Source organism: Balaenoptera musculus, chromosome 6 (assembly GCF_009873245.2).
Source record: "Balaenoptera musculus isolate JJ_BM4_2016_0621 chromosome 6, mBalMus1.pri.v3, whole genome shotgun sequence".
Taxonomy (NCBI): Eukaryota; Metazoa; Chordata; class Mammalia; order Artiodactyla; family Balaenopteridae; genus Balaenoptera; species Balaenoptera musculus.
The window spans coordinates 15,333,886-15,360,645 of NC_045790.1; the positions used below are offsets into that span (position 1 = coordinate 15,333,886).

A 26,760-nucleotide genomic window follows, 5' to 3' on the forward strand; every position below is an offset into this window, starting at 1 on the left:
CCCAGGAGTCCTCGGTCCCCCCGCCATCCCCCCAAGGTGGGAGAACTGTCTTTGATCTCCCCCCATCGCGCCCACTCCCACCCACTCTGGATCCAGTCAGAGCTCCACACACTCCTGCCTCCTGCTGGCCTGTTCTCTAGGGAACGCAGGCTGCCCTGCGGTCCCAGGTTCGGGGTGCGGCTCAGCCCCGAGGCACCCCTCCTCCCAGCACAGCGCTGTGCACGCGGCCCCCTTCCCGAGCAGCCCTGCTGGCCTTCTTCTCCAGGGACTATTATTTTGGGAGAGTGCTGAGTTCAGCACCACGGCAAGGTGTAGCGGGACGTGCCCTTCTGTCCTCAGCTGGCCCTCCGGAGCTGGCCCGGGGCCCGGCGGCCCTACCCCTCGTGCAGCGGCCCTTCCTACACAGGGTCACCGCGTCCAACCACGGCCACCATCCGACAGCCCCGAGGTTGTCGAGACAGGTGGCAGAGGAGCTGTGGGCGGGAGAAGCAGAGCCGTGCAAGGGGCACAGCCCAGCCTCGCTCCTGCTCCTAGGAAACCCAGCAAGGTGGGGCCCTCGTCAGCACCCCCAGAGCCCGAAGCCGGGGGTCACCAGCCTCCCAGGGTTTGCCTTAAAGCCAACGGAGCGGGCTGGCCCTCAGCCAACTGACCGCGCACGGGGCAACTTGGGGGTGTGTGTGTGTGTGCAGGACGAGGAGGGCCGTGCAAGAGGTTTGTATAAACCCTCCTGCTCTGCAGCCTGCTCTGTGCCCTGGCAGCGGGACAGAGTGACAGCACAGCCCTGCTCTGTTGGAGGAGGGGCCTCGGCCACGACTGTCAGTTGAGTCCAGCTGGGAGGAGGCCCAGGGCCTCCCAAGGTACTTGTGTCCAGTGGCGGATTAGCTGCCGGAGCCCAGGCTGCGCCTACCTTTCTCCCTGCTGAGCAAAGGGCTCTGTCCCACCAGGTGGGTCCCCGGGGTTGGGGGCTGCAGGGTGGGAAGGGCCCCCCCTGCAGAGGGCCAGCAGCACTACGGGCTCCTTCCATTCCAGGTGCCCGAGAGCTGGACCATGAGGCTGGCCGTGGCAGCCCTGCTCCTGGGCCTCACGATGGTGGTCACCGGAGACAAGGGGGACAATGACCCGTGCGTGTACGAGGCCCTGCCTGACAACGACGCTGTCCTCTGCACGTAAGGCTGGGCGGCCCCCCGACCCCAGAGGGCAGAGGGAGGGGGGCTCCGGGAACCGAGGGTCACTGCCTCACAAGGCGGCCTCTGTGGGCAGGCAGAGCATGAGTCAGCTCTGGGGCCACCCGGCTGGAGGACAACATCCAGCAAAGGACTTTGAGACAGGGCCGGGCCGTCCGTCCAGAGGGCGGTTCTTCCAGGATCGGGAGGGCACACGGATCTGGCCGGCTCCCCCTGGGGCCTCCAAACCTGAGGGGCCCTGTGGGGCTGGCCTCACCCTCCCTGCTGGGAGCCCAAGAGAGACCATCCCTCCCTACAGCCTTGAAGGCTCCTTCCCCCCAACAAAGTGGCATTTTAAAGAAAAGTGGCATTTGACAGACGGTGTGTGATGGGACCCTCCCTGTGTGAGAGGTGTTGTTTGCTTTTCTCTAGCAAGGCCCCGGGAGTGTCAGGACAGGCAGGAGTGTGTCCACTGGGCGTCGTTCAAAGAAGAGGCTGGGCGTGGGAGGCTGGCTGTGTCTCTTCCAATGGTGCAAGCTTCTCCCCCTCTGCATCGGAGGCCAGCTCTCTCCTCACCCGCTGTGGGTCAGAAAAGCCAGTCTTCGTTGTCCTGGAGTCATGGGCCATCCTGAGGTCTGCCCAGGCCACATTGCTGCCAACACCCTCTGCCAGCCTGGTGGCCGAGGACACTGGCATCCCACTGAGGCCATCAGAAGTGGGAGTGGGTCAAGGACTCTCACTTCTTACTCTGTCTCCTTGAGTACATTTGAATTCTTACAGACATGACTTTTAGAAAGAAAAATGTTTTCCCTTAAAAAGTTAGATAGTTGAATTCCCCTCTTCCCCCCCCAAAAAAGACAGACACTGATTTTGTTCCTATCAATACGTTTTTTAACTCTGGTGAAACAGTCCTGGGTGAAGTTTCGTGTGGGGCAGGAGGGAACGGTTGCCCCTGCCATGTGGGCACCAATGCTCTGGGTGCTCTGCTGAGTGCGACCTTCCCGGGGGCGGACAGGCCTTTCCCTCTGGCAGGCAAGTCAAGCCCCGCAAGCCGGGGATGACAGCAGGCCCAGGGCAAGGCCAGGCCGGGCTATGATCACAGCCCCATACAGAGCGCCTCTGTATGTTCACTGTGGAACATGTAGAACACGATCACATGTGTACGGTCACTGGAGGAGACCAGCTGGCAGCCCAGCTGCCCCAGGCTCAGCCCTGCAGACATCCACACGCTGGCACCCTGGTGGCCTGTGTACTGTGGTGCATGCGGGAGCTCTGGGGCCCCTGGTACATGCCAGGAGTTCTGCTGGTGATTTTAAATCTTTGACTTATTTCACTGTTAACATAACCCACCAAGGAGGTGTTATCATCCCCATTTTGCACATGAGGAATCCCCAGAGACTAAATAACCTGCCCACAGTGCTCACACACCTGACAAGTGGCAGAGCTGGGATTCAGCCCCCCTCGTGTGACTACACTCGTGCTCTTTCCCCACCCACCTTTAGCTGCTGACCTTCTTCCGGGGCCCAGAGCATCTCAAGTAAAGGGGAGCTGTCTTAGTCTATCTGGGCTGCTGTAACACAATGCCACAGACTGGGTGGCTTATAAAGAACAAAAAATTATTTCCCAACATTCTGGAGGTTGAGAAGTCCAAGATCAAGGTACCAGCAGATTCTGTGTCTGGTGAGAACCTGCTTCCTGACTCATAGACGGCCATCTTCTTGCTGTTTCCCACAGAGTGGAAGGGGTGAGAGAGCTCTCTGGGGACTCTTTGTTCTGGGTCCCCACCTTCGAGAAGAGTCAGTTGGAGACAGACCCACACTGAGAACCATGCAGCAGAGGGTGGGGTGCCCCCCGAGCCCTCAGGTGCCTCTGTGAAGGCTGCCTTCCCTCCGTGGGCCTTTTGGACTCCCTCGCTTTTGGGCAGCTGGGATTCGGAGCCTTTTTCATACCTGATCTGGTTCTTACAATGCTGAAGGGACTTCTGTGACCATCCAGTCACAGGGAAGTGCAGACAAGTGACATCCAAGGAAGTGCAGACAAGGCTATGCAGCCCTTCTCTATTGCCTACAGCACAGTACCCCAAACCTAGCAGCAGCACACGTTTATCACCTCAGTTTCTCTGCACATGGCCCAGCTGGGCACCTCTGGCCCAGGCTCTCAGGAGGCTGCGGTCCAGCTGTTGGCTGGGGCTGCAGTCTCATCTGAAGGATGTGACTTGCAGGCAACATGTGGGCTTCCATCCCTGGGCAGGCAGCGCTCCGTGGGTATGACGGGGGCCTGGGGGGACAGACCTCACTCCTGGTCCCCTGGCATGTACCCTATCAAGGCACTCTCTGGGGCTTTAGGCCCACTCACCAAATGTCAACTTGGTGATTTTGCTTAACTGTTTTAACATTTGCAGCAGTTCTACTGGGATAAAAAGAGGAGGCTCTTTTGTTCCCTGGGGAAGGCCCCTCTGGTCCTCAGTTTCCCTCCTCCCCACCCCTTGCCTCTTCCAGTTCCGGGCTGTGGGCTGAATCTCCATCTCTCTGCCAGTAGAGGGTCCCCTCTCTCAGCCTCGGATCTCGATAGCTGCAGTGGCAGGGAGTTGTGGCAGAAACAAACCAAAAAGTCCGTAAAATGCTGCCGTGATGAGAAATGAAAACCCATCCTCTAAAACTCCTTTAAAAGCTATTAAAACTATGCCATTGGAAAGGCACTACTGTAAACTTGCAAGGAGTTAAACTTGCTTCAGTGAATAGTCCTGCTTCAAGGGGCCTGAGTCCTGGCCTTGGGGGTGCCGGTCTGAGGAAGCATCCTGTGTCTGCCAGGTCTGCAGACTCGGGATACCTCTGCCCAAGGCAGGACCTCAGGATCCACTGGAAGGGGTGGGGTGGTGGGAGGCGGAATGTGGGACTCTCCAGCAGGAAGTGATCCCTGTACTTCTCCCGGGTCCTGACCTCGGGAGCTCCCCTCCAGATCTACTCCCCCAGTGACATTCTCAGGGGTCCCCTTCAGGCATCACCCCCAGCAGGAAATGTGGCCAGCTCTGGGTGACCACTGGCCACTGTGGAGCTGGTCTGCCATGCTGGGCTTTTGGAAAGGCTGAGTGAATCATCTTAATCAAATGACCCCAGGCCTTGGTGATAAAAAGTGACAGTAGGATAGGGAAGAAGGGCAAGCAAAAAAAAAAAAAAGTTGACACAGAGATGTTTTTCCTGTATCTATTTGAAAGCCTGGCTTCCATCCCTGAGTTTCAAATACAAGTGAGCCCTTAAGTCTAACCCTGGTGAAGGTGTGGGATCAGCCTGCACGGCAAGCCCGGTTCTCAGGGCACTTGTGCAGTTCAGGGCTTCCCAGGGAGAAAGTAGAGAAATGGATGCACACCACGGACTTAGTGACTAGATGTTTTACTCCCTGAGAGATATTTGCATTTTGAAACCACAGTGAATGGCAGATTGAGAGCCTAGGGTAGCGGCAATGCATCACCCAAAGAAGTGGGTTATTTAATTACTGGTGGGATTTGCAGGTATGGAGAGGGTCTTGATTATTTAGGGGCCAGAGAAGTCTGTGCTAACTTGCTAAACCTTTCTTTATGTAAAAAGAACATTCCAGAAAAGCAATGTGAATATATTGTTCTTATACGCCCAGTCCTACTTTAAAGACACTCACCAGGTTTGCCTCTGGATGTATATATTTTTTGAGAAGTAAACACTGACAGTAATGAATACTTTCTGACCCCTGATGACCTGCCAGGCTCTGTTGTAAACACCAATCACCATTTTACTCCTCTTACCGACCCTACAGATAGGTATTATTAGTGTCCCCATTTTACAGGTAGAGAAACTGAGGCTCAAGTGGTCAAGTAACTCTTAGGCTACGCGGGTCAGACTGAAGCCTTACGCACCCTGGGCTCCCCTAAGATCCTGACATGGGCCAACCACCTCCCTCTCTCCATAGGGGCCTTAAGGTTTCCTACCCAGAGTTGGGGAACCTCGGCTGCATGGTTGTCCCGGAATGCAACAACTACAGACAGAAGATCACCTACTGGACCGAGCCGATCGTCAAGTTCCCTGGGGCCTTGGACGTGAGTGAGCCAGCCTGGCTGGGTGGGAGGGTCATGGGTCTAGGGTTCCCTATGGGTTTGCTCATCTGGGTGACGTGAAGCCACGTGCAGAGCCAGCTGGGTTGGCTTTGGTGGTACCAGATGGCCGTTGCCATAAACACGTGCCTTCTTTAGAGCAGCCCCGCCGCCTTGGAGGAGGTTGGGGTGGGTAGGAGGGCTGCGGGCTGGGAGCTTTGGCGGGGCTCAGGGGCCGCTCTGCCTGGGCCCCTCCCCCTCAGTCAATCTGGCGACCAGCCAGGGTGTGCTTTGGAGTCGGCAGAGAAAAGGAGGAGAGAGGGGCTTGTGCGGAGTTGTTTCTCAAGGCGCAGAGTGGCTGGGCTTTCAGAGTGATCTGGATGTAGGCTAAGCAAGCAGAGGTCGGTGCCCTTGACTCTTGGGAATCGCAATATGACAGTCGCTCAGAAGTTTGCCCCGAGTTGTAGGACATAAAAAATAGAAACATTTTAAGAATTGTAAATAACTGTTCCTTTTGCTGGGAAATGATTGGTACCATCTTGTTCTGGAAGCTTCCCTTGGCTTGGGGATGTGGTAAACCTGGGGAAGGGCGCTGGGGAGTGGGAAATGGGGCTGCAGCTGCTGGGGAAGCTGCTCCAGCGTCCTGGTCGATGTTTCTTTCTTCCGTGACCCTAGGCTGAGCCCCCAAAGTGTCAGGGGTGGAGGGCGAGCCTTGCTTTGTCTGCGGGTTGTAGTCAGAGGTGCCAGTGTCAACCTAGGCACAAGGACCGTGATGCGTCCAGGACTCGGGCCACGAATGCATGGAGACAGAAGGGTCATATTCGGGACGTGACCACGTGCACACTGCGGCCAGCCTTCTGGTCCTCTCTGTTCATCGTGGCAGGGAGAGTCCACAGAGGGCTCCTCCCTTCTGTCGGTCCAGCCTGGGGGCTGTCAACACAGGTGTAACTAGATAACAGGTCCTAGGGTGGGCAGCTGCACAGACTACTAGGAAGCAGAGGGGCAGATTTTTCTTTCTTTCTTTCTTTTTTTTTTTTCTCTGGCAGCACCTCAGGGCTTGCGGGATCTTGGTTCTCCGACCAGGGATCAAACCCGGGGCCCCAGCAGTGAGAGTGCTGAGTCCTAACCTCTGGACTGCCAGGGAATTCCTGAGATCTTTCTTTCTTTAACTGCCTTTCACTATCAGGGAACAAGTTAAGTGGTGATATGTCTCAATTGATGAGGCTGAGGACATGACGCTTTGACAGGCTATTGTGTTTGTAACCGTGACAAACATCCTTTCCTCTGGGAGGCTAAGCAAGCAAGTCATGAAGAGGCCTTCTGGGTGTCCTCTCCCTCAATCCTCCCAAGCCTGGCACACATGCACACGCGTGCACGTGCACACACGCACACGTCAGCCCTCCCCACTGGAAACCCTTGGGCTGGGTCACACCGCGGGACAGGCAGGAAAAGCGGAGGAAACGTCAGCCTCGGTGATTGTAACTCAGGACAGGAGCAGGGCAGGAGCCTAGTCCTCCAGGGAAGAGTATAATGCTGTCCCATGGGACAAGACTCTCGCCTTCACCCTTAATTCACTTGTTCTTAAGGAGTGAGGAGTTTGGACCAAATACTTTCACAGTCCAGTGACTGTCCCAGGAGGGAGTCTAAGCCAAGAGCTCCATCCCCCGTGATATTGCTACAGATGTCCACTAGATGGCAGTGTGGACTTTCCTGAGTACCTGGTGCCCTTAGGAGGGACAAGTTTAAAGCCAGTTTGGGAAGCTTTTGCATTTGATCTAGTCTAGTTGGTACTGATTGTCCTGGGGTATGGACACAAAACGCAGAGAAGATATCACCCCCTTCAGATCCTGAAATCTCCTATCCTGTCTCAGCTCAGAGGTGGGGCAGGGGAGAAAACCTGGAGATTTATGAAGGATGCAGAGCTAAGTTTAAGAAATCCAAGGAGGGCAGAGATTTCACAAAGGACCGCTTGGTCAGAGGGGTGGAAAGAAAGAAAGAAAAAGTAGTATTCTACTGCTATAGAACTAAAGTTTATGGAAATTTGCCCTCTGAGAAGGCAGGTTCAACTAGAGTATCAAAAGCTTCCATTTATCGTGTGGTACTTACTTTATGTTGGAGACTATTGATGTGTCATTTCATTTAATGTGCTCATCAGGTTAAGGATTTCTTTAGTCAAGACTGTTAGTAGCAAGTGACAAAAATCAACTCAAACTGGTTTGTGCCAAAAAAGAGGGAAGGTATTACTGGTTCACAAACTGAAAACTCCAGGGACTACTTCAGGCATGGCTGGATCCAGGCACTCAAACTACATCACCAGGAACCTATCTGTCCCTTTTCTCTACTTTGTTCTGTGCTTGTTTTTTATGTAAATAGACTCTTTCCTTGTGGTGCCAAAGATGACCTCATCATCTTCAGAGTTATGTTTTACTAGTTTATTAACCCACTGGCAATAGATTGACCCCATCCAACCATTAAAAGTCCCAAGACTTGTCCTGTTTGGATTACATGACCATCCCTGACCCAAACAGTGATGCTGGGCAGCCCCACTTAATCTACAAGGGCTGAATGCAGAAGAGGATGGTTCCCCCAAAGGAGAATCAAGGTGCAGGTTATCAGAAGGGGGAAAGGATGTTGAGTAGGAAAAACAAGAGAAGGTACAGGGTCCCTCAAAAGTGGGGGTGGGGGAGCCTGAGTCCTTAGTAACAGAGAAGAAAATGAAGGCATTTCCTCTGGGCCGGAGCCTGATGGAAAAAGCAAGAGGTTGGTGACTGGCTATGTGGGGACAGTGCCTTGCTTCAAAGGGGATTAAAGCAATGCCACCAAAGCAGCAGCTGCCAGTGGACATGCTCAGGGAGCCCCCACCCCCCACCAAGCAAGTCCTGAAGCCCTGGAAGGAGGGCCCAGAGGTCAGGGGACAGCGTCTCTGTGCCCAGCAGGGGTCTTCCTGCCTGCACACCATTGCTCAGGCCACTTCCCCAGACTTGGACCCTGTACTCTGGGACACCCTGCCCCTACCAAGATGCTTTCTCCTCCAAGAAGCCTTCCCTGACTGCCTCCCTCTGGGTCCCACCCCCATCTCGGTCAGGTCCCTTCTTTCTCCGAGCATTTTTCCCCTACCCTCCAAACCCAGTGTTTACTTGCCTCTGTCTTGTATTGTGGTTGCTTATTCATATCTCCCATAGCGTCAACCAGTTTATAAGCTCTAGGAAAGCAAGACCACGTGTTGTATTTCTTTGAACCACCCACATGGGTCTACCAGCATCGTAGACCCCATGTTGGCTGACTGGGTGGCCAGGTGGCCGAATGAATGAATGAAGGAGTGCATGAATGGCAGGTGGACGGACACCTTCTGGAGCGGGAGCTCTGAGGTGTGTGAGCCCAGTGGTTTGCACTTTAAGCTGCCGGGTGTCCTGGCGCCTCTGCAGAACGCCGGGTCAGCACTAGTCTCTCCTCCGCCTGGGTGGATGGGGGCTGGGGTGGGTAGGAGGAAGCAGGGAGAGAAGGGGAAGTCAGCTGGGCTCCCGAGAAGGCAAAGTAGTGCAGGAAAATGTGGATGGTCCTGGTGCCGACAGCCGCTGAAAGCTGAGAGAGGTGCTGAGGTAAGAAGAAGCTTTTCTCCCCTGGTGCTGTGACAAACATTAACAGGCAAACATCTCAAAACGCATCTCTTCTCAAGCCAGTGAAGACTGAAAGGCCCCCGAGAAGCTTCTTGACTGGGGTTTATTCTTCACCTTGAATTTAACCCGCTGGAATCCTTTTGAAGGGAAGAAATTGCTGTTACGTGGGGGACGTGCATTGCATTAGAAGGAAGGAACGCAGACCACAGCTGTCCTTCCTGCGGTCCCTCGGCTTTCCAGTCAGACTCAGCTCAGCCCTATTCTCCTCCCCAGAAAGCTGGTGACCCTGAGTGTCCTCCTCCCAGGCTGGGCAGGCACGTCCCCACGTCACCCTGGGCCTGCAGCATCTGTGTGGCTGCCTTTTGGGGACCACCTCCCTGCCCTTGTCGGCCCCAGGTAAAGACACAAGTTTGGGCACAAATCTTATAGAGCCCTGGAAATCTGGAGACGTCCACGTGTGGTAGAGTCACAGACGCTCCTCAATGAAAGAGACCTCGGAGCTCCCCGGCCCGCCTCCCATCCTTCTTTTTACACGTAGAGCGGAAACATGGGAGCTGCTGCCGTCATGAAGTCATTAGCAGAGGCAGGACACGGGGTGCCAACACGCAGGGTGGTTCTGGTCAGAGCAGCCCCTGATGGGTGAGGCAGGCCCACCCGGCTCGTTCGGGAAAAGATGCCGAGACGGAGTGTGCACGCGTGCAGGGGCAGCTAAGTGCATGTGCTCCCGGGACAGCCGCCGGCACGCCGTTTGGTGCCGGGGATATGAAATGATTCCCTAACAAATACTGATGGAACACACGGGCACCCTCTCAGTGCTGGAGATTCAAAGGTAAAGGGCGCCGTCACGGAGCTCCCAAGTCTAAGGTGGGGAGACAGACAGGTGGACAGATAGCAGGGACGCGGTGTCAGTGCTTCAGGACAGGCACCTCAGGTACCCCGAGGGCCAGGAGCGGCCTCCAGGAGGGGGTGACCCCAAGCTGACCTGTGCTGGTGACTAGGCAGGGGATAGACAGGGGAGCCGGGGTGGCCAGGTGTGGGATGAGGCTCCAGAGAGGGCAGGACCACGCTCTGAGGGGCCACAGATGCTGCTTCGTGGGCCCTGGTGGGGAGTCTGAATTTTACTGTGAAGCCAGACTGGGGAGGCGGGGTCACCGTTCGATTTTTAGGCTGGTGGACATGATCGGATTAGCAATTCAGGAAGGTCACTTGGGTAGGTCACTGAGGTGCAGGTGGGAGGATGGAGAAAGGTGAGGCTGGAGTCAGGGAGAGCACCTGCTGAAACAGAAGGGTGATGGCATGGACCGGGGCCTGAGCTTGAGGGTGTAAAGGAGGTCGAATCCATGGAGCTTGGTGACTGTGGAGGAACGGGGATTGCAGGGAAGGAGAGAGCTGGGATGACCCTTGGGTTTCTGCGACAGGCAGGTGGGTGGCTAAGGGTTAAGCTGAGCATGTAATTCATCCACTGAAACAAGACGTTTTTGAGAGTGAACGGGGAGGTGCTGTGAATAATCGGGACGAAGGGTGTGATTGGGCACTGTGCCTAATGCTGGTGCTGTCCCCAAGCAAGGGACACAGGAGAAGGCCTGGATCTACAGGGACCACGGGCAGCGGCAGCAGCTTTGCGTCACTGAACCTGAGGCCCCTACGTGCACCCAGTACGCGGATCAACAGTCTGATGCTGGGAAGAAAAGGCAAGGCTGGAGGCCTAGCTTTGGCATCCACGGGTGGGGGTTGGGGGGTGGATTCTTCAAGGTAGCCAGGCTCCTTGGGGAGAAGATACGGAGCGGCCAGAATCGTCCAGCCCACAGAGGTCAGGTCAGAGAGGCAAGGGAGAGGCTACTGCAGGGCTGGGCTGGGGAAGAGCCGTGGGATTTGCCAAATTCCCTGGCGCTGCTCTGGAGCGAGGAGGGGGAGAGGAGTTTCAGAACAGTGAACCTGGGGAAAAGGTAAAGTCAGGACAGGGTAAGGAGTTTACTGGCAGGGGTTCACCAATGTACTAGTGAGGCTTTAGGGAAGAATTAATGAGGTATAACTGTAACCCAGTGCCTGGCAGTCGACAGGAGCGTAATAAACGGTATAGGTTGTCATAGGATAAGAGACTGCTTTGTAGTCTGAAGGGTAAAAGACACAGAAGAAGGGTTTGGGCTTCTGGAGGCTCTGGAAGGAGCCGGTGAGGTGGTACCAGAGAGGGGGGCTGACAGGTGGAGCCAGGCCTGGGAAGGCAGGTGAGGAGAGCACCCTGCACCCAGGCAAGGACGCATGCGTGGAAGAGGGCCTGCTCACATGTCATTTTAACCTTCCTCCTCGGTCAAAGGCTGCTAAAATCACTCAGCTGTGTCCCACCCCAGCCCGGGCCACTCCACCATCTGTAATGGGGGCACCTCCAGCCGCAACAGGACCAGGTGAAAGAGGAGCGATGCTTATCACCATCTCCAGCCTTTGCAGTCAGATTTTGAGGCCGTAGAGAAACTTCCCATGCAGGATTTCACACACTCCTCCTAGCAACGTTGGGAGCTAGGCAAAGTAGGGATTATCCCCACAACTACAGGATGGGGGAAGCTGCCCAAGGTCAAGGTCACGCTCACCAAAGCTGGGGAGTGGAAGAACCAGCCCTAGATGGCAGGCTTCCTGCCTTCCAGTTTTGCTGCTCTTTCACCTTCGAAATGTTGCCTCTCAAATTTACCCCAACTCCTGGAGAACTGGCCCTGATGTCCAGACTTGGGGTGTCATGCATGTATCCATTCCCTGGAGCAGATCCTGTCCCTCTACCAGACACTGTCACAGGAGCCAGGGACACACACAAAAACAAATCCCAGCCCTGCCCACGAAGGGCATCCCGTAACGGTGAGAATGCGAGTCCCCGTCATTGTTAAGAGGATGACGGGAGAAGCGCTTGTGTGGCTAATGTTTTGCTCCCGGGTGCCTTCGTTAGGGAGCTTCCTGGCCTTGATGTTCAGTTCCAGTCCTCTGTATCCCCCGCCACCTTTCCTGTCGTTATACCCTCTGCTCCAGGGTTTACAGAACCTCTGGTCAGACCTTTCAATAAAGCCCCCTGTTCCCAGTCCGCAGGGATGTTCCTCAGAGCACAGGCAAAAAGGGCGTTTGTTCAGTAATTGTTCAGTGATGTCGGCTGAGAGCTTCCAGTCAAGTGCTGGGGAAATGGGTTCCAGATGTTTTTCAGATCAAATAATGTTTCTTTGAAAAAACTTTGTGGGCTGTTCCACCGAGGGGGCAGATGGGGCCTGAAAGGCAAGTCCAGTAGGTTTGCATCCTGGTTTAAAGAAAAGAGGTCATTCAGCCAGTGTGTGTCTTGGAGGGGTGGAGCGGGGGTTGCCGTATGATTGGGGTCTGTCCCCGGCGGTCTGCTGGGAAAGTGAGCAGAGGCTTCTTGGAATTTAAATAGCTGCCCGGCCTCGGTTGGAGCCGTTTAGAGGGACAAACACTTGAACTTTGAACGCTGCAGCGACTTCTTGCCTCCTCTCGCTGGAGAGAGGGAGGTGGCTTAAAGAGGAGTTCAGGGAAAGCCTGTGAGGAATTTTAAATGAGTAATAATGTCCTTTATTGTTTGTTAACACTTGCAGACTTGGGGGTGAGGGGGGGGAGGAGGAGGTGGGGAGGGCCTCTGCTGGCGGAGCAGCTGCTGGGACAAGGTACCCACTGCAGTCTGAGCCTTCCTGGGGCCAAGGGCTGGGGTAGGGGCTGGGGGCCGGCGGGGCAGTTGTCATGCCTTCTGGACTTTGAGGGTCTCTCTCCATCACCAGGGAACTCCTGACGCCCCGCCAGCACACAGTTCTTTTTTAGAGCCCATCTGGCCCCTAACCATGACCACATGGGACCGGCAGAGTGAGCATGGGTGTCTCTGCTTTACAGATGCAGAAACAACAGCTCAGGAGAAATTATATGTCTATGTCATTTTTAATACTTTATTTTTCAGAGCAGTTTTAGGTTCACAGCAAAAGTGAGTGGAAAGTACAGAGACTTCCCCCAGAAAGCCTCGCCTACTATCAACATCCCCCATCAGAGTGGTACCTTTGTTACAACTGATGAACCTACACTGATACGTCATAATCACCCAACGTCCATAGTTTACATTAGGGTTCATTCTTGGTATTGGACATTCTATGGGTTGGACAAATGTATAATAACAACTATCCACCATTACAGCATCATACAGAGTGTTTTCACTGCCCTAAAAATCCCCCGTGCTCTGCCTTTTCATCCCACCCTCTTCCCTAACCCCTGGTAACCACTGATCTTTTTATTGTCTGCCTATTCCAGAATGTCATATAGTTGGAATCACACAGTATGTAGGCTTTTTGGATTAATAGCCTAGGCTACCACCCGGGGCTCCAGTTCTAGCACTTTCTTCACCGTGCAAGGTTTGGTAACACTGTCTATCTTTCCCCAAGCCAGTGGCCAGTTGTCCTGTGGCTTAACTTCCCTCCTGGGAATTCTGCTTTTCTTCACTGGACACTTAGGAGTGGACAGAACCCACCTACGCCTGCCCGTGGTGTCAATTTCAGCGTTCTCACCACTTGTTTTCTTGTCTGTCTCTCCAGCTACAAGGTAAACTCCCTGCGGGCAGAGACCTTTGTATGCTTGAGAGACAGGCAAGAAAATAGGCAACTCCCTGGGCATGAGATTCGTGCTCCAATGTGGAGCTAAGTGCAGGGTGCCAGGGGCAGGGTTGTCTCTCAGTAACAAGAATGTGTTACAACTTTCAAAGCCCCTTCCCTGTCCTGACGGTCCTTATCTCTGATCAGTCCTGAGAGGTGGGCCAGGCAGGGGTCTCCGCCCATGATGGGGAGCCCGAGGCCTCATTTGAGTATCATCACAACCTTGTGGACATCGGTTTGCTCTAACACACAGAGATGTTAAGTGATGAGACCAGAGCTCGGATGCTCTGGCCCCTATACCGTGCTCTTTCCCATGCCCCCTCCATCCCGATGGTCCCGAGTATATAGTCCGTGGTGACATTTACTGACCGTCTTCCACGCAGCCAGACTCTGTGCTAAGTGCTTTATGGACATTATCGCACTAAAACCTTACAACTACCAGCACAGTGGGGGTGATTACCTTCATTTTACAGGTCAGGAAACTGAGGCACAGAAAGATTCCACAGCTCATGAGCAGCAGGGTTAAGATTTTAACCCAGGTCTGCGTGGGTTCCAAAGCTCGTGCCCTGACCATACCACAGCACCGCCACCTAAGCGGTACAGGGCAACCTGCAGTGCACCCCAAATGGCCTGAGCTGTTTCCCGACTGCCACCAGGCTCCAGGTCCAGGAAGAAGCCAGTTCCTAAACCAACACAGGGAAGAAGTGGGTTGTGGAGTTCCTCTTGTTCATCAGCCCTCATGGGCTGATGGAGACCCAGCAATGTCAAGTGACTTAGCAAAGGGACAGATTGGGGGGGTGCGTGCAGAAGTGTGAACAAATCAGGGCCTGTTTCCTCCCCACCTGCAGGTCTGTGCCACGAATCCAAGGTAAGGTCAGGAGAATCCATCGGACGTTCTAATTCCCAGGCCTGAGTTCTGCCGGCCACGTCGGGAATGCAGAGATCCTTGACGCGCCCTTAGGGGCAGGCGACGCCCAGAGGGCCAGGAGGGAGCAGGGCCAGGCCTGGCTGGTAGGCGTGGCTCTCCAGGCCCAGCTGGTTGGAAGGCGATGGCCTCCTCTACCTTCTGGAGCTGCAATTGCAAGAGCCGACACCAGGGGGAGATAGGCAACCGTCATCCTACCCCGTCGGGGTGAGCGGGCTGGGTGGCCAGGGTCTCAGGCACAGGCAGGCAATGGCCAGGGCTGTGGGACGGTGGAGACCTGCCTGGTAATGGAGAAACAGAGGGTCCCTGACTTGGGTTGAGTGTGCACGCCTCTGCACCCCTTGCTCACCTCTCCTTTGCCAGCTGGCTGTGGAAATGCCCTTCTATTCAAATACAAATATGCCTGGACTGGAATTCCTTACCCCAGGGGCCATGAACTTGAAATGCCCTCAGGGGCCAGGCCCCTACTGAGGTGGGTGAAACAGCTGGTTAGAAGGCAAGGAGGAGGGCAGAGGCAGACCTGCACACAGAGAATGCCCCTCACATCCCACCTGGTAGTAAAAAGTTGTTTTAAATTGTGTTAGTGGCCCTCTGTTCATCCCGTCTTGCTTGCCTGCGGACTTGACCTGCAGAGTAGGAAGAGTCTGGCGGCACTGGGAGCTGCGGGGTGTGGGAGCTGACTCCTTGGTTCACAGACGCTTGGAGCCCGAGGGCTGGTATGAGAAGCATCCAGGGCTCTGGCTTTGCCCAGACCTTGTCTTACATCCTAGTTGATTGCTCATAACGCCATGACCTTGAGCAAGTTACTTCTTCTCTCTGAGATTCCCTTTCCTCACCTTAAAATGGGTATAAGATCCATTTCTGGTAAGATGAGCGATCAGTCATCAATCCTAAACTTCCCTTTTTTAAAAAAACAAATTTATTTATTTATTTATTTATTTATTTTTGGCTGTGTTGGGTCTTCATTGCTGCACGTGGACTTTCTCTAGTTGCGGCGAAAGGGGGCTACTCTTCGTTGCGGTGCGCGGGCTTCTCATTGCGGTGGCTTCTCTTGTGGCAGAGCACGGGCTCTAGGCACACGGGCTTCGGTAGTTGTGGCTCGCGGGCTCTAGATCGCAGGCTCAGTAGTTGTGGCGCACGGACTTAGTTGCTCCACGGCATGTAGGATCTTCCCGGGCCAGGGCTCAAACCCGTGTCCCCTGCATTGGCAGGCAGATTCTTCACTACTGTGCCACCAGGGAAGCCCCAGTCCTAAATTTTCTTGGCCCATCAGCAGCATTTGGTCTGGCTGGTCTCCTCCTCCTCCTAGACGTGGCTTCTGGGACCCACACTCCAGATCTGCCTTCTCTGTTTCTAGCTCTTCACTTCTTGGTCCCCTCTGCTGGGTTCTCCTCCTCCTGCCAGCCTCTCCATGCAGGATACCCCAGGCCTCAGGGTTTGGTCTTCTTGTCATCTTTACCTACACTTTCCCCCTCGGTGGTCTCATCCAGTGTCACGGCTGTAAATGTCATCTGTATGCTGTCCTACTCACATGGCCACTGGGGTGACTGATGGATGCTCACAGGCAACATGTCCAACCCCAGTGCCCAGTCTCCACCCTCTCTCCCACCATACATCCAACCCACCAGGGAACTCTCTTGTCTTCGCTTTCAGAATCTATCCGGTCGCTGACCACTTCTCTCCTCCATTGTTTACACCCTGGCCAGAGCCACCTCCTTCTACCTGGATTATTGCAACAGCCTCGTAACTGTTCTCCAACCCACCACACCTGCCCCAAACGCCCAGCGTACCCCCAACAGGGCAGCCAGAGCGAGCCTTTACATCTCCACTTCAGATCAGTTCACTCCTCTGCTCAAAATCCTTCCATTTCTCCTCAGGTCACCAGAGTGAGAGCCAAAGAGCTCACAGTGGCTTACAAGACCCCCATATGACCTGGCCCCTTGTCACCCCTCTGACCTCGATCCTGTCATTTTTGCTTTGCTCACTGGCTCCAGGCCTCCTGGCATCCCATCTGCTTTTTATTTTTTTTTAAATGAATTTATTTTTTTATTTATTTATTTTTGGCTGCGTTGGGTCTTCATTGCTGCGCGCAGGCTTTCTCTAGTTGCGGCGAGCAGGGACTACTCTTCGTTGCTGCACGCAGGCTTCTCTTGTTGCGAAGCACGGGCTCTCAGCGTGCGGGCTTCAGTAGTTGTGGCTTGCGGGCTTAGTTGCTCCGCGGCATGTGGGATCTTCCTGGACCAGGGCTCGAACCCGTGTCCCCTGCCTTGGCAGGCGGGTTCTTAACCACTGCGCCACCAGGGAAGCCCCTCCCGTCTGCTTCTTGACCACACCAGCTATGCTTGAGGGCCTCTGCACAGTGGTTCCCTCTGCCGGAGTCTGTCCTCCCCCTCACATAGCCATGGTACACATCCTCACCTCCTTCCGGCTCTGCTTAAATGTCATCTTCTCAAGGAGCCCTTCCCAACCCCTGGCACCCCTGAGCCTCCTTATCCCTCTCTACTTCTTTCCATCATATTTATCACCTTCTAAGCTACACACAGTTTCTTTAGTTATTATGTTTATGTGTTTGTTTTGCCTATTCCTGCCTCTACCCCACAGCTGGGATATAAGCTCCATGAGGGCAAGAATCTTTGGTTTATTTGCTGATGTATCCCAAGCACTAGAACAGTCTCTACCACATAGTAGACACTTAATAAATGCTTGTTGAATGAAGATTATTGAATGATGATTACGAGAGATCATGTATGTAAAACCTGTTGGTGCCAACACAGGAAGCATTCAGTAAATGATGATGGTGATTGTGGTGATGGTAGTTATAATAATCTTCTCCAACGCCCAGGTGACTAGTGCATCCTGCAATGTGAAAGCTGAGGCAGGGCAGTGACTAGAAGACATGGGATACAAGGCAGAGGGTTGTGAGTTTTTTAGGGGTTTAAGGAGAGATAACAGAGATCAGGAGATGGAAGGGAAATATTTTATCCCTCGTTGGAAAGGAATAGACCACCATGGCTGGACACAGCGGTATGCAGAGAATAGACACTAGTAAACCTGTGGAATGAATGAATAAATCCCTTGCCTTGTCAGCACATGCAGACATGACTTTAGTAACTGGGCAAACAGCCTTGGCAAAAAGTTTTGGGTGCTGAATTGAAATAGGGGCAATGGAAGGAAGGCAGTTGTCTCCTGAGGCTGGACAGAGGGGGGCAGTCTGGGAAGGGGGGCATCTTCCCAGATGGCATCCGAAGTTAACCACCCTCTGCTTGGGATCACAGCATCCTGCCTGGTACCCACTGACTCTTGGGGCCCTTTGGGTGATTGGACTGAAGAGGAGGTCCACATCTCTGGGGAGCTGAAGTCCCAGGTTCCCTCTCCCCCGCTCCCACCCCCTGTACCTCTTCTTCATGCAAACCTGGTATTTGGTGAAATGCAATGCCAGCAAGACTGCCTTTAGTTCTTCTTGCAAGTAGAGTGATGGTTAATTTCAGGTTTGGAATCTAATCCCTTGATTTCTAACGTGCTAAGAATGAAGCTGCTCGCCAGCTCTCCATGCATCTGGCGCTCCCCATCCTCCACCTCCCCATCTCAGATGGGAAACAAAGCCACGTGAGGTGTACCTTTTTCAGTGTGTAATCGTGGAACAGCTATTTCCTCCTCCCTGTTCATTTCTTCCATTCACTAGCAAAAACCAGGACTCCATGGAAAGGTGCCTGCAAGGCTGAGATCTCCTGAAAGGCAGGAGCAGCAGGTCAATTCCTGCATCTCCCTGGCAACCATCTCTGACCTGGCGCTGCAGACTCCAGCCTCAGGACCATTAGACAAGAAAATGCGGAACAGCACCTGTATAAGAAATCCAGGCGTTTTAGAGCAGTCAGTGTGAAATCAAAACCACAAAGCCATAAAATGGCTAGAAAAGCAACATACAGATAAGTATTTATCAGACTGCAGGTTAGAGAAGGTCTGCCTGGGCGTAAAAATCAAAAGATAAAGTCATAAAGGAAAAGAAGGATGGATGTGAGTTACAACAATATTTGAAACTTCTGCACTTTAAAAAATGCCATAAACAAAATAAAAATCCAATGACAAACTGAGAGAACATATGTGCCATAAATATGGCAAAGGATTATTATCTTCCTGCATAAAGAGCTCTTATAAATCAATAAGAAGAAGATGAATACCGCATAGAAAAAGGGGGCAAAGGATGTTAATGGGTGATTATAGACAGAAGAAAGTTCATTAAAAATGTGAGGGGAAAGCTTAATTCCATTTATAATTCAAAGAAATGTAATTTTAAAAAATGGTATAGACTTTATTTAAAACCTACCAAATTTGAACTTTGGATTTTTTTCTTTTTAAGGAGAGTATACATTACAGGTAGAAGTACAAATTGCCTCAACCTTTCTGAAGGGGATTTGATAATGCATATTAGAATTATTCACATATTCATTGCATTTGAACAATAATTTTAGTTCTATGACTTTATTCTAATCTGATTAATGAGACATACACACAAATTGATGTAAAAGGATGTTCATTGTAGTGTTATTGAAAATAGTGAAAGAAAAAAAGAAAATCATCTAAAAAGCTCAACAATAGATTGGTTAAATAGAATATGTTCTATCCATATGAAAAAATACCATGTAGCTATTAAAAATCATGTTCTCAGGGAATATTTAAGGCTATTGGAAAGTCTTACAATATGTTTTTAAGGGAAAGAAACCAAATGATAAAACAGTAATTTCATGATAGTCCCAGTTTTCAAAAATTATATCTTTTTATGCATGCGTGCATGCAAAAAAAAAAAAAAACTAGACGAATGAAGAATACATCAAAATGTTAACATTGGATTGCTCCGAGTGGTGGGTTTAAGGGTAATTTTTATTTTCTCCTTTACACTTGTCTGTAATTTCCATATGTTCTCCAGTGAATGTGTATTACTTTAATAATAAGAGAAAAAATGCTATTTGGGGAGAGGAAAAAAGTGAATGCTAAGAGGAAAAGGCTTCAGCTACCCAAATGGTCTGAGTGCTGGTTGCTGTGGAAACTGTAACTTTGAATTGCCCAACTTTTTGTGAATTACTTCCCTGCTCTGCAGGGTTAGTGCTAGGGCTGGATTCAGCGTTATCAGGGCAGGCGTGGGCATGCGTCCAGGCGGGTGGTAAAACTGAGGGGCCCTGCCTCAGGCAAAGGCCCACAGGAGGACCCAGGGGTTCATTCCGGCTCCCTCTTCCCTTCCACGTGTGGAGGGATCTTGTGTCCCGCGGGGGATGCCGGGGCACAAGCTGCCCCATGCACAAATCAGCCAGGGAACCAAGAAGAAGCCCACTGCTTCTCTGAAAGAGTTCCCCCAGTGCCTTGTGGGGTACTACGGTTCTCCTTAATCAGCCTTTCACCACTCCCAGCCTGGCACTTAAGGATGGGGTCCCAGCAGTGGCGTGGGGAGGTAGGGCAAACAGCTGATACAGCTGAGTCCCAGAGACAGTTCGCTGAAGTGAGGCATCTAAGCAAAATCCCAGCTCCAGTTTGAGCCTTGACCTTGTGCCGTCTTGCCTGCCTTCTCTTTACCCCCTGGAGAGCAATCCCTGCTCTGAAGGGGAGCCGAGGATGAAGCACTAGCCCCAGGGCCTTTCAGGAAGCTGCCGGGGGGGGCTGGGTACCCCGAGTGCAAAGGCACTTTCAGATGCCTATTCTCGGAACACGAATGTCTCGCTGCCATTTGTGAATCCTGCTCCGAGCTCTAGGGTGTGGAGAACTGGTTGATTTATAGATCGAGGCAGCCACAAGTTGGAATTTTAAAAAGCAATGTGTCCTTTGAGCAGGAGCCCGGGCTGGGGGCTTTGCAGGCTGTCGCTTTGTCCCAGGGACCAGATGGAACTTGTTTTTCTGTTCACTTGGGGGTTTAACCCTTCGTGCACTCCCTCCCATACAGCCCCACTCAGGAGTTGCTGCCTTTGGGGCAAGGAGTCAGCTATGAGACAGAATCCACGCATCTGAGGCTCCAAGACATTTATTGGATATGCCTCATCTTTTCAATCCCCTGCCTTGGCCGGATTATTTTGTTTTATTTAGCACAGTGACATGTGCCAGGCACTGTTCTAAGCACTTTAGAAATACTAACCCATTTACTTTTCACAATCATTATTATCCCAGTCTTACAGATGAGTAAACTGAGGCACAGATAGGCTAAGCAACTTGCCCAAGGTCACACAGCTGGTGAGTGCTGAAGCTGGGATTTGAAGCCCAGCTGTCTGGTTCCCAAATTTGTGTGTTTAATCACAAAATCAGGGCTGCCTCTCAGATAGCAGGCAAACGGACTCTGCTCTGAACAGTTCGGAGTTCCTGGGGTGATTCTTCCCACTTAAGCTATGAGAATGTAAGGTACCATCAGCATGAGATGGAATCCAAGTCCCAGGCGTTTGTGCCTGAGATATCACTGCCATCCTGGGTCTGTCTCACCTGATGCTCCTTCAGGCTTGTCACCTGATTCTCCCTATTTATGAAGTCCGTGCAGCGTAACGAGAGAGAGGTCCAGGGTTCAATGCCCTCCTCCACTCCACCCACAGCCTGTGTGAACCCAGGGAGATCCAGGGTCCCTGAGTTTGGAACTTCTGTTCTGCTGGAAAAACTTCGTGTCATATACAGTTTTCCTCCAGCAGGGGTCCTGGGGTCTGCCTTTGGTCAAGCTCTCTTGCCTATTTATGGAGCAAAACCCACAGGGCTCTGCGAACGTTTGTGAAATATTGGAACCCCAGGCAGACGGAGCTGTTCCTTACCCCAGGGAAGTCAACACGGTTCTTTGTCCCTTCTGTACAGGGAAAGGAGTTGGACAGAGACAGGGGCTGTGACAGCGGCGGTCAGAGTTGGGTGTCCACGGCACCCAGGCTGCGTAGGGAGAGGCTGCAGCCTGGGGAGAGGGTAAGAAGGCATCAGGTGGGGCTTGTCACCTCCTCACTGGGGTCACGAGTGCCTGCAGGAACACTGTGCCTCATGCCAGGGGACCCGGGGAACTTGGGGTGGTTTACTCAGGAAATGACGTGGGGCTTGGAGTCATTTGGAAAAAATGGCACTGCAATGATACCATGCTTGAGAGTGAGCTGCTCTTTCTTTATTTTATTTTTATTTTTATTTTTGGCTGTGTTGGGTCTTCGTTTCTGTGTGAGGGCTTTCTCCAGTTGCGGCAAGTGGGGGCCACTCTTCATCGCGGTGCGCGGGCCTCTCACTGTCACGGCCTCTCTTGTTGCGGAGCACAGGCTCCAGACGCGCAGGCTCAGTAGTTGTGGCTCACGGGCCTAGTTGCTCCGCGGCATGTGGGATCTTCCCAGACCAGGGTTTGAACCCCTGTCCCCTGCATTGGCAGGCAGATTCTCAACCACTGCGCCACCAGGGAAGCCCCTGAGCTGCTCTTTCTAAGCTCACCTTCTGGATAATTGAACCTTGCCCGTTGACATATTCCAACTTCTTATTTTAATCGTTTTGTATGGCAGTCTCTCTAAAATAGATTACATACAACCCTGCCTTCTTAAACAATCTAATGAACATTGCTTAACCTCTGTTAAATGATTCCATGTCATCCTTGTAAACATCTGTCCCAGTCGGTGCCCTTGCTACCTACGGGCGTTTCTTCGGTGTGGCAGCAGGAGTTGCTGAGTCATGTTGTAGCAGGGCTTCCGGGGCTTCTAGCGGCTGAGGCCACGCCCCTGTGGGCAGGTCCAGCCTGGCCCTGCGGGGGGAGGTATAGCCCTGATGATAAGTCCTCTAGGACAGGGAATCGGAACCCTGGAGGCTGCCTCAGGGCCCCCAGAGTGTTTTCTCCCACTGTGCTTCTGACACCAAATGTGGGGTTTTATCCACACCCACAGCTAGCTCTGCGTCTCTCCAACATGGAGCCCTACAGTTTAACTCAGTTCTCACCGAACTACCCAGACTTAGTATCAGACTCCACAGGTTAAGGGCTCAGTCCCACAAGACCATCCCCTACTTCAGACGTTCATCACAAGCATTGGTGCCAAGGGTACCCACACTTCTCTCCGACTCGGCTAAAGAATTAGGGTCCCCACTACACATTCCCTTTCAGGTTCAATAATTTGCTAGGAGAGCTCACAGAACTCAGGAAAACAGTTTTCCTACTATTAGTAATTTATTATAAAGGATACAACTCAAGGAACAGCCCAATGGAAGAGACGCACAGAGCAAGGTACGGGGGCAGGGGTTACACGGCGCTTCCACGGCCTACTCAGGAGTAGCACCCTCCCAGCACCTTAAAATGCTCACCAACTCAGAAGTTCTCCGGATCCCATCACTTAGGGTTTTCATGGAGCTGTCATTACAAAGGCATGATTGATTAAATCGCTGGACATTGGTGATTGACTCAATCTCCACCTTCTCTCCCCTCCTTGGAGGTCTGGGGGTGGGGCTGAAAGTTCCAACCCTCTAATCATGCCTTGGTCTTTCTGGGACCAGTCCCCACCCTGAAGTTATCTAGCGTCTTCCCCCACCCCACCCCCATCCCCGCCCCCAACCAGTCACCTCATTAACACGCAAAAGACATTCTTAATCACTCTGGAGATTCCAAGGGTCTTAGGAGCTCTGTGCCAGGAACCAAGGACAAAGACCAAATATATGTTTCGTGTTATGGTACAGTTGTGTTTGACAGAGTAGAGAGTGGATGGGTGGTATTGCAGGTGACTTTATATGAAATTAGGCAGGACCAAGAGGGGACTCATCCCTCTCCAGGGGTCGCAAGCTGCTGATTAACATGACACACTCCCTCTAAGGGCACAGGCAACTCCAAGAGGGCAGAGAGAGTCAGTTAACTTCACAGCTGAAGGCTCTGAACCTAGGACTATGCTGGCACCTGGCAGGTGCCTGATCGATAGTTACTGACTGTGTAATTGACAAGCAAATGGCTATTTTGCACCAGTCACCTGGTCTCATGTTAATGTCTTCATCAGCTTCCCTTTTGCTGTCCCTGAGTCTTCAGTGAATCTGTGATGCATTGCTCTTTTCACAGTGGTACTGAGAACAAAAGCTTCAGTTCTGTGTCTGCGCTCTGCCCTCCCTGTAGAGGTGGAACGTGCCCAGAACAGGGGCTCAGAAAGAACAGGAATCTTGAGGAACAGGAGTCTGAGATGCTTGTGGTCCAGCTGCCCTACCCAACACGGAGTTTCTTTTATCTGGAGCCAGTTCTGCCTTAGGAATATAGGTTTTATTTTATTTTCATAAGGAAGGCAGACTTTTTTTTTTAGATCACTCACAAGTGATAGCTGTAGGGATCAAAGAAATTTGTAAGGTTATTTGTTTCTACACAAAACCACCCAACACTGCTAAAATTACTTTTAAAATTTATTTTCCTCCTGTCATCTGTTATTTCTTGCTCCTGTCAAAGATGATTGGTATCCTTATGTCCCTTCTGATCTGCAGCAGGATGGGAAAGCTGATAACCAAGCAGGTCAGAATTATTTCTAAACCAAGAGTAAACAGGCTCAAAGTGAGAACGTGAGTCAAGTGCCTGAGATTTCGCCTACGAGCCCCGTGACGTATATGAGATGCCTCTGCGTGTATTTTTCGGAGCCGGGTGGGGGGTGGTCAGGAAAGCAGCACAGGGGGGTCAGAGCATGAGCTCGAGGTCTAGAAAGACAGATGTGAGTTCAGCTTCCAGTTCTGTATCCAGCTAGCTTCCCTAGTTTCTCAACTTCTTAGCCTTACTTCCCTCATCTGTGAAAGCGGATGATAATATCTACTTTGAGAGGATTAAAGAGGAAAATGGTCAAAGGAACCAATTTGAGTGCAGAGAACTTTCCCACAGTAGGCGCTCGGCCTTCCCTTTCTGATGCTCTGCCGTATTCTGGACACTTGGGGTCGTGGGAGAGGTGACCTCCCGAGAAGTCGTTTTTATTGTCTCTCACATTTAAAGAGCCTATTATACATTTTGTGTTCCTCATCCTTGTCTCATAACGGTCCCCTGGGCCTGACACAACCCGTACCATGATCCCCGATTTGCAGATGAGAAAGCTGAAGCCAAGAGAAGTTAAGGATTTTGCCCATGGTCACACGGGCAGGTGGGGATGGAGCTCCCACCAGAAGCTCGTTCTCCTGACCTTCTCCTGCTTTCTCTGCGCCTCGCCCCTCCTGTTGTCACAGGTTCCCCTCCAGTTCTTGACTTCCTCATGTGCAACGTTGGCTAATAAAACCTTCCTGGCCTTCCCGGCTGTCCCCCGGGGTCCAAGATGGTTTAGCTGCTGTCCAGGCCCCAGGTGCTTCAAAAGACATGATGCCCATGAAGTTCTTTGAAAAAAGTAAAGCGGTATACACGTGAATTCTGCCATTTTTCTGCTATCTTTTAATCCCTTTCTAATGACACTGGGTAGGTAAGATGCCTGACAGCCCTCTTCCCTCCATCCCCACCCCTCCCTCTATCCCTTCCCCCGACCCCAGGGGAAAAACAACCAGGAGTCAGAGCAGCTTTCCCAAGAGGACTGACGCTCCATAGTCCAGAATCCCGGGGGCTCAGCATCAGGCTGCACACAGCAGGGCACACCCAAGAAACCTTCCAGAGGAGAAAGCTAACAAGCACTCTTTTTTTTTTAACCACCTGTAAAAGCAAGTCTTCCTCATGCCTGGGCTTTTCAGAATTAATGGTTTTGAAGGCCCAGCCATCTCCTGTGAGCACTTCAGGCCCCTCAGACCGGGACATGAGATGAGTGAGCTCTGCTCTGTCATCCCAGGGCCAAGACTCCCCAGGAAGGGGCTGGCTCTTGCCCAAAGGGCCTTGGGCTGGGGACGGGTAAGGGAGGGGGACTGATGGCCAAATGCCGAGCAGCCCTTGGCTCTGTAGGTCTGCGTCCAGCTTGCTGAGGGCAGCTTTTCCCTCCAGAGAGCAGGGCGTGATAAGAGCTAACTGGTCAGGTGTGGTCCTAAGTTCTTCAAGTACCGTCATCCTTTAATCTTCCCAGCAATGCTGTGAGGTGGGTGCTATTGTCATCCCCATCTTCCAGATGAGGAAACAGGAGTGTAGCTGGCCCCAGGTGCTGAGTTTCAGAGCTGGCCTTCAAGCCCACGGGTGATCTGGCCCTAGAGGCTGTGTATTAACCACCACACTTCACTGATTGTCTAGGACAGTGGACTGTAATTCCAAGCCACATTCCCTCCGGTGGAAACATCCACTGGAGGGACTAGCAAAGTGAGACTTGGGTTCAGTTTCCCTGCCTCATCTAGTTTCCATGGTGAGGCCCGTCCCTCTCTGCCTTCCTCAGCTGCTCCACTCTGGTGGGTAAGGGAGCCTCCTCAGGTCTCAGCCCCTCAAAATTCACCCCTTTATTACCAGCAGGGCTCTCCAGCCTGCCCTGCCCTCCATCCTGGCTGCTGTATTTCAATCACAAATTTTCTCTTACAAGCAGTGTCTCATCTACCCCAGGCCCTCGAGAAAGACTTAGTAACTCCAGAGGAGAAAGAAAAAAGGCAAAGAGGACCCAACAGACTTCCCAGGGGCCCATTCTTGCTTCCTCCTGGGAAGGCAGAGCATGAGGGAAACACCTAATTCTCTCGGCTAAGAACATCAATGGTTGTCTTTCAAAACTTACCCTAAACCACAGGTTAGAGCACTTTGGTTGAGGTTCTTCATGTTAGATTGAGCTGTTTGATGACTGGGAGGATACTTACCATTTTCTGAAATGGTGTCTTAGTCAGCTCAGGCTGCCATGGTGAAATACCATAGACTGGGTGACCTGAACAACAGAAATATATCCCCACAGTTCTGCAGGTTGGGAAGTCCAAGATCAAGGTGCTAGCCAGTTCAGTCTCTGGTGAGACCTCTCTTGTCTTTTCTTGTAGACAGCTGCTTTTTCTCTGTGTCCTCACATGGAGAAGAAGGAGAGAAGAGAGAGCAAGTTCTCTGGAGTCTCTTCTCATAAGGGCACAAATCCCATTGTGAGGGCCCCACCCTCACGACCTCATCTAAACGTAATCACCTCCCAAAGGCCCCACTTCCAAATACCATCACATTGGGAATCAGGGCTTCAACATATGGATTTGGGGTGGCCACAAACATTCAGTCCATAGCAAATTGGAAAGACTAAGGGAAGAGCATGTTTAGGGGATAGGTGCAAGAACTCGGGCCATCTGATCTGAACATGCTGAGTTTGAGGTGTTATCAGACATCCGGGGAGAGATGTTGAGTGAGTTTTTATACAGAAGAGTTTGATGTTCAAAAGAGAGGTCCAGGCTGGAGATAGAAATGGAGTTGAAACTTACGTCTCCAAACCACAGTTTTCTCAATTATAAAATGGGATGAGTAATACCCATCTCATAGGGCTGTTGTAAGGTTTGACGTAGAAAAACAAAATGCCTTGTGATGTTTCTATGCATGCTAAAACCAGAGAGC

At 52.2% G+C, this 26,760-nt stretch overlaps 1 protein-coding gene across 1 annotated transcript in view; it reads left to right on the forward strand.

Moving 5' to 3' along the window:
• The window catches only part of PEBP4 (phosphatidylethanolamine binding protein 4), a 235,234-nt gene that overhangs the window by 26,122 nt on the left and 182,352 nt on the right, over positions 1-26,760 (forward strand). The window contains exons 2-3 of the mRNA XM_036855696.1: positions 1,030-1,166; positions 5,103-5,229. Of these exons, the coding sequence (XP_036711591.1) occupies positions 1,030-1,166; positions 5,103-5,229 (264 nt within the window). The remainder of the gene's footprint in view (positions 1-1,029; positions 1,167-5,102; positions 5,230-26,760) is intronic.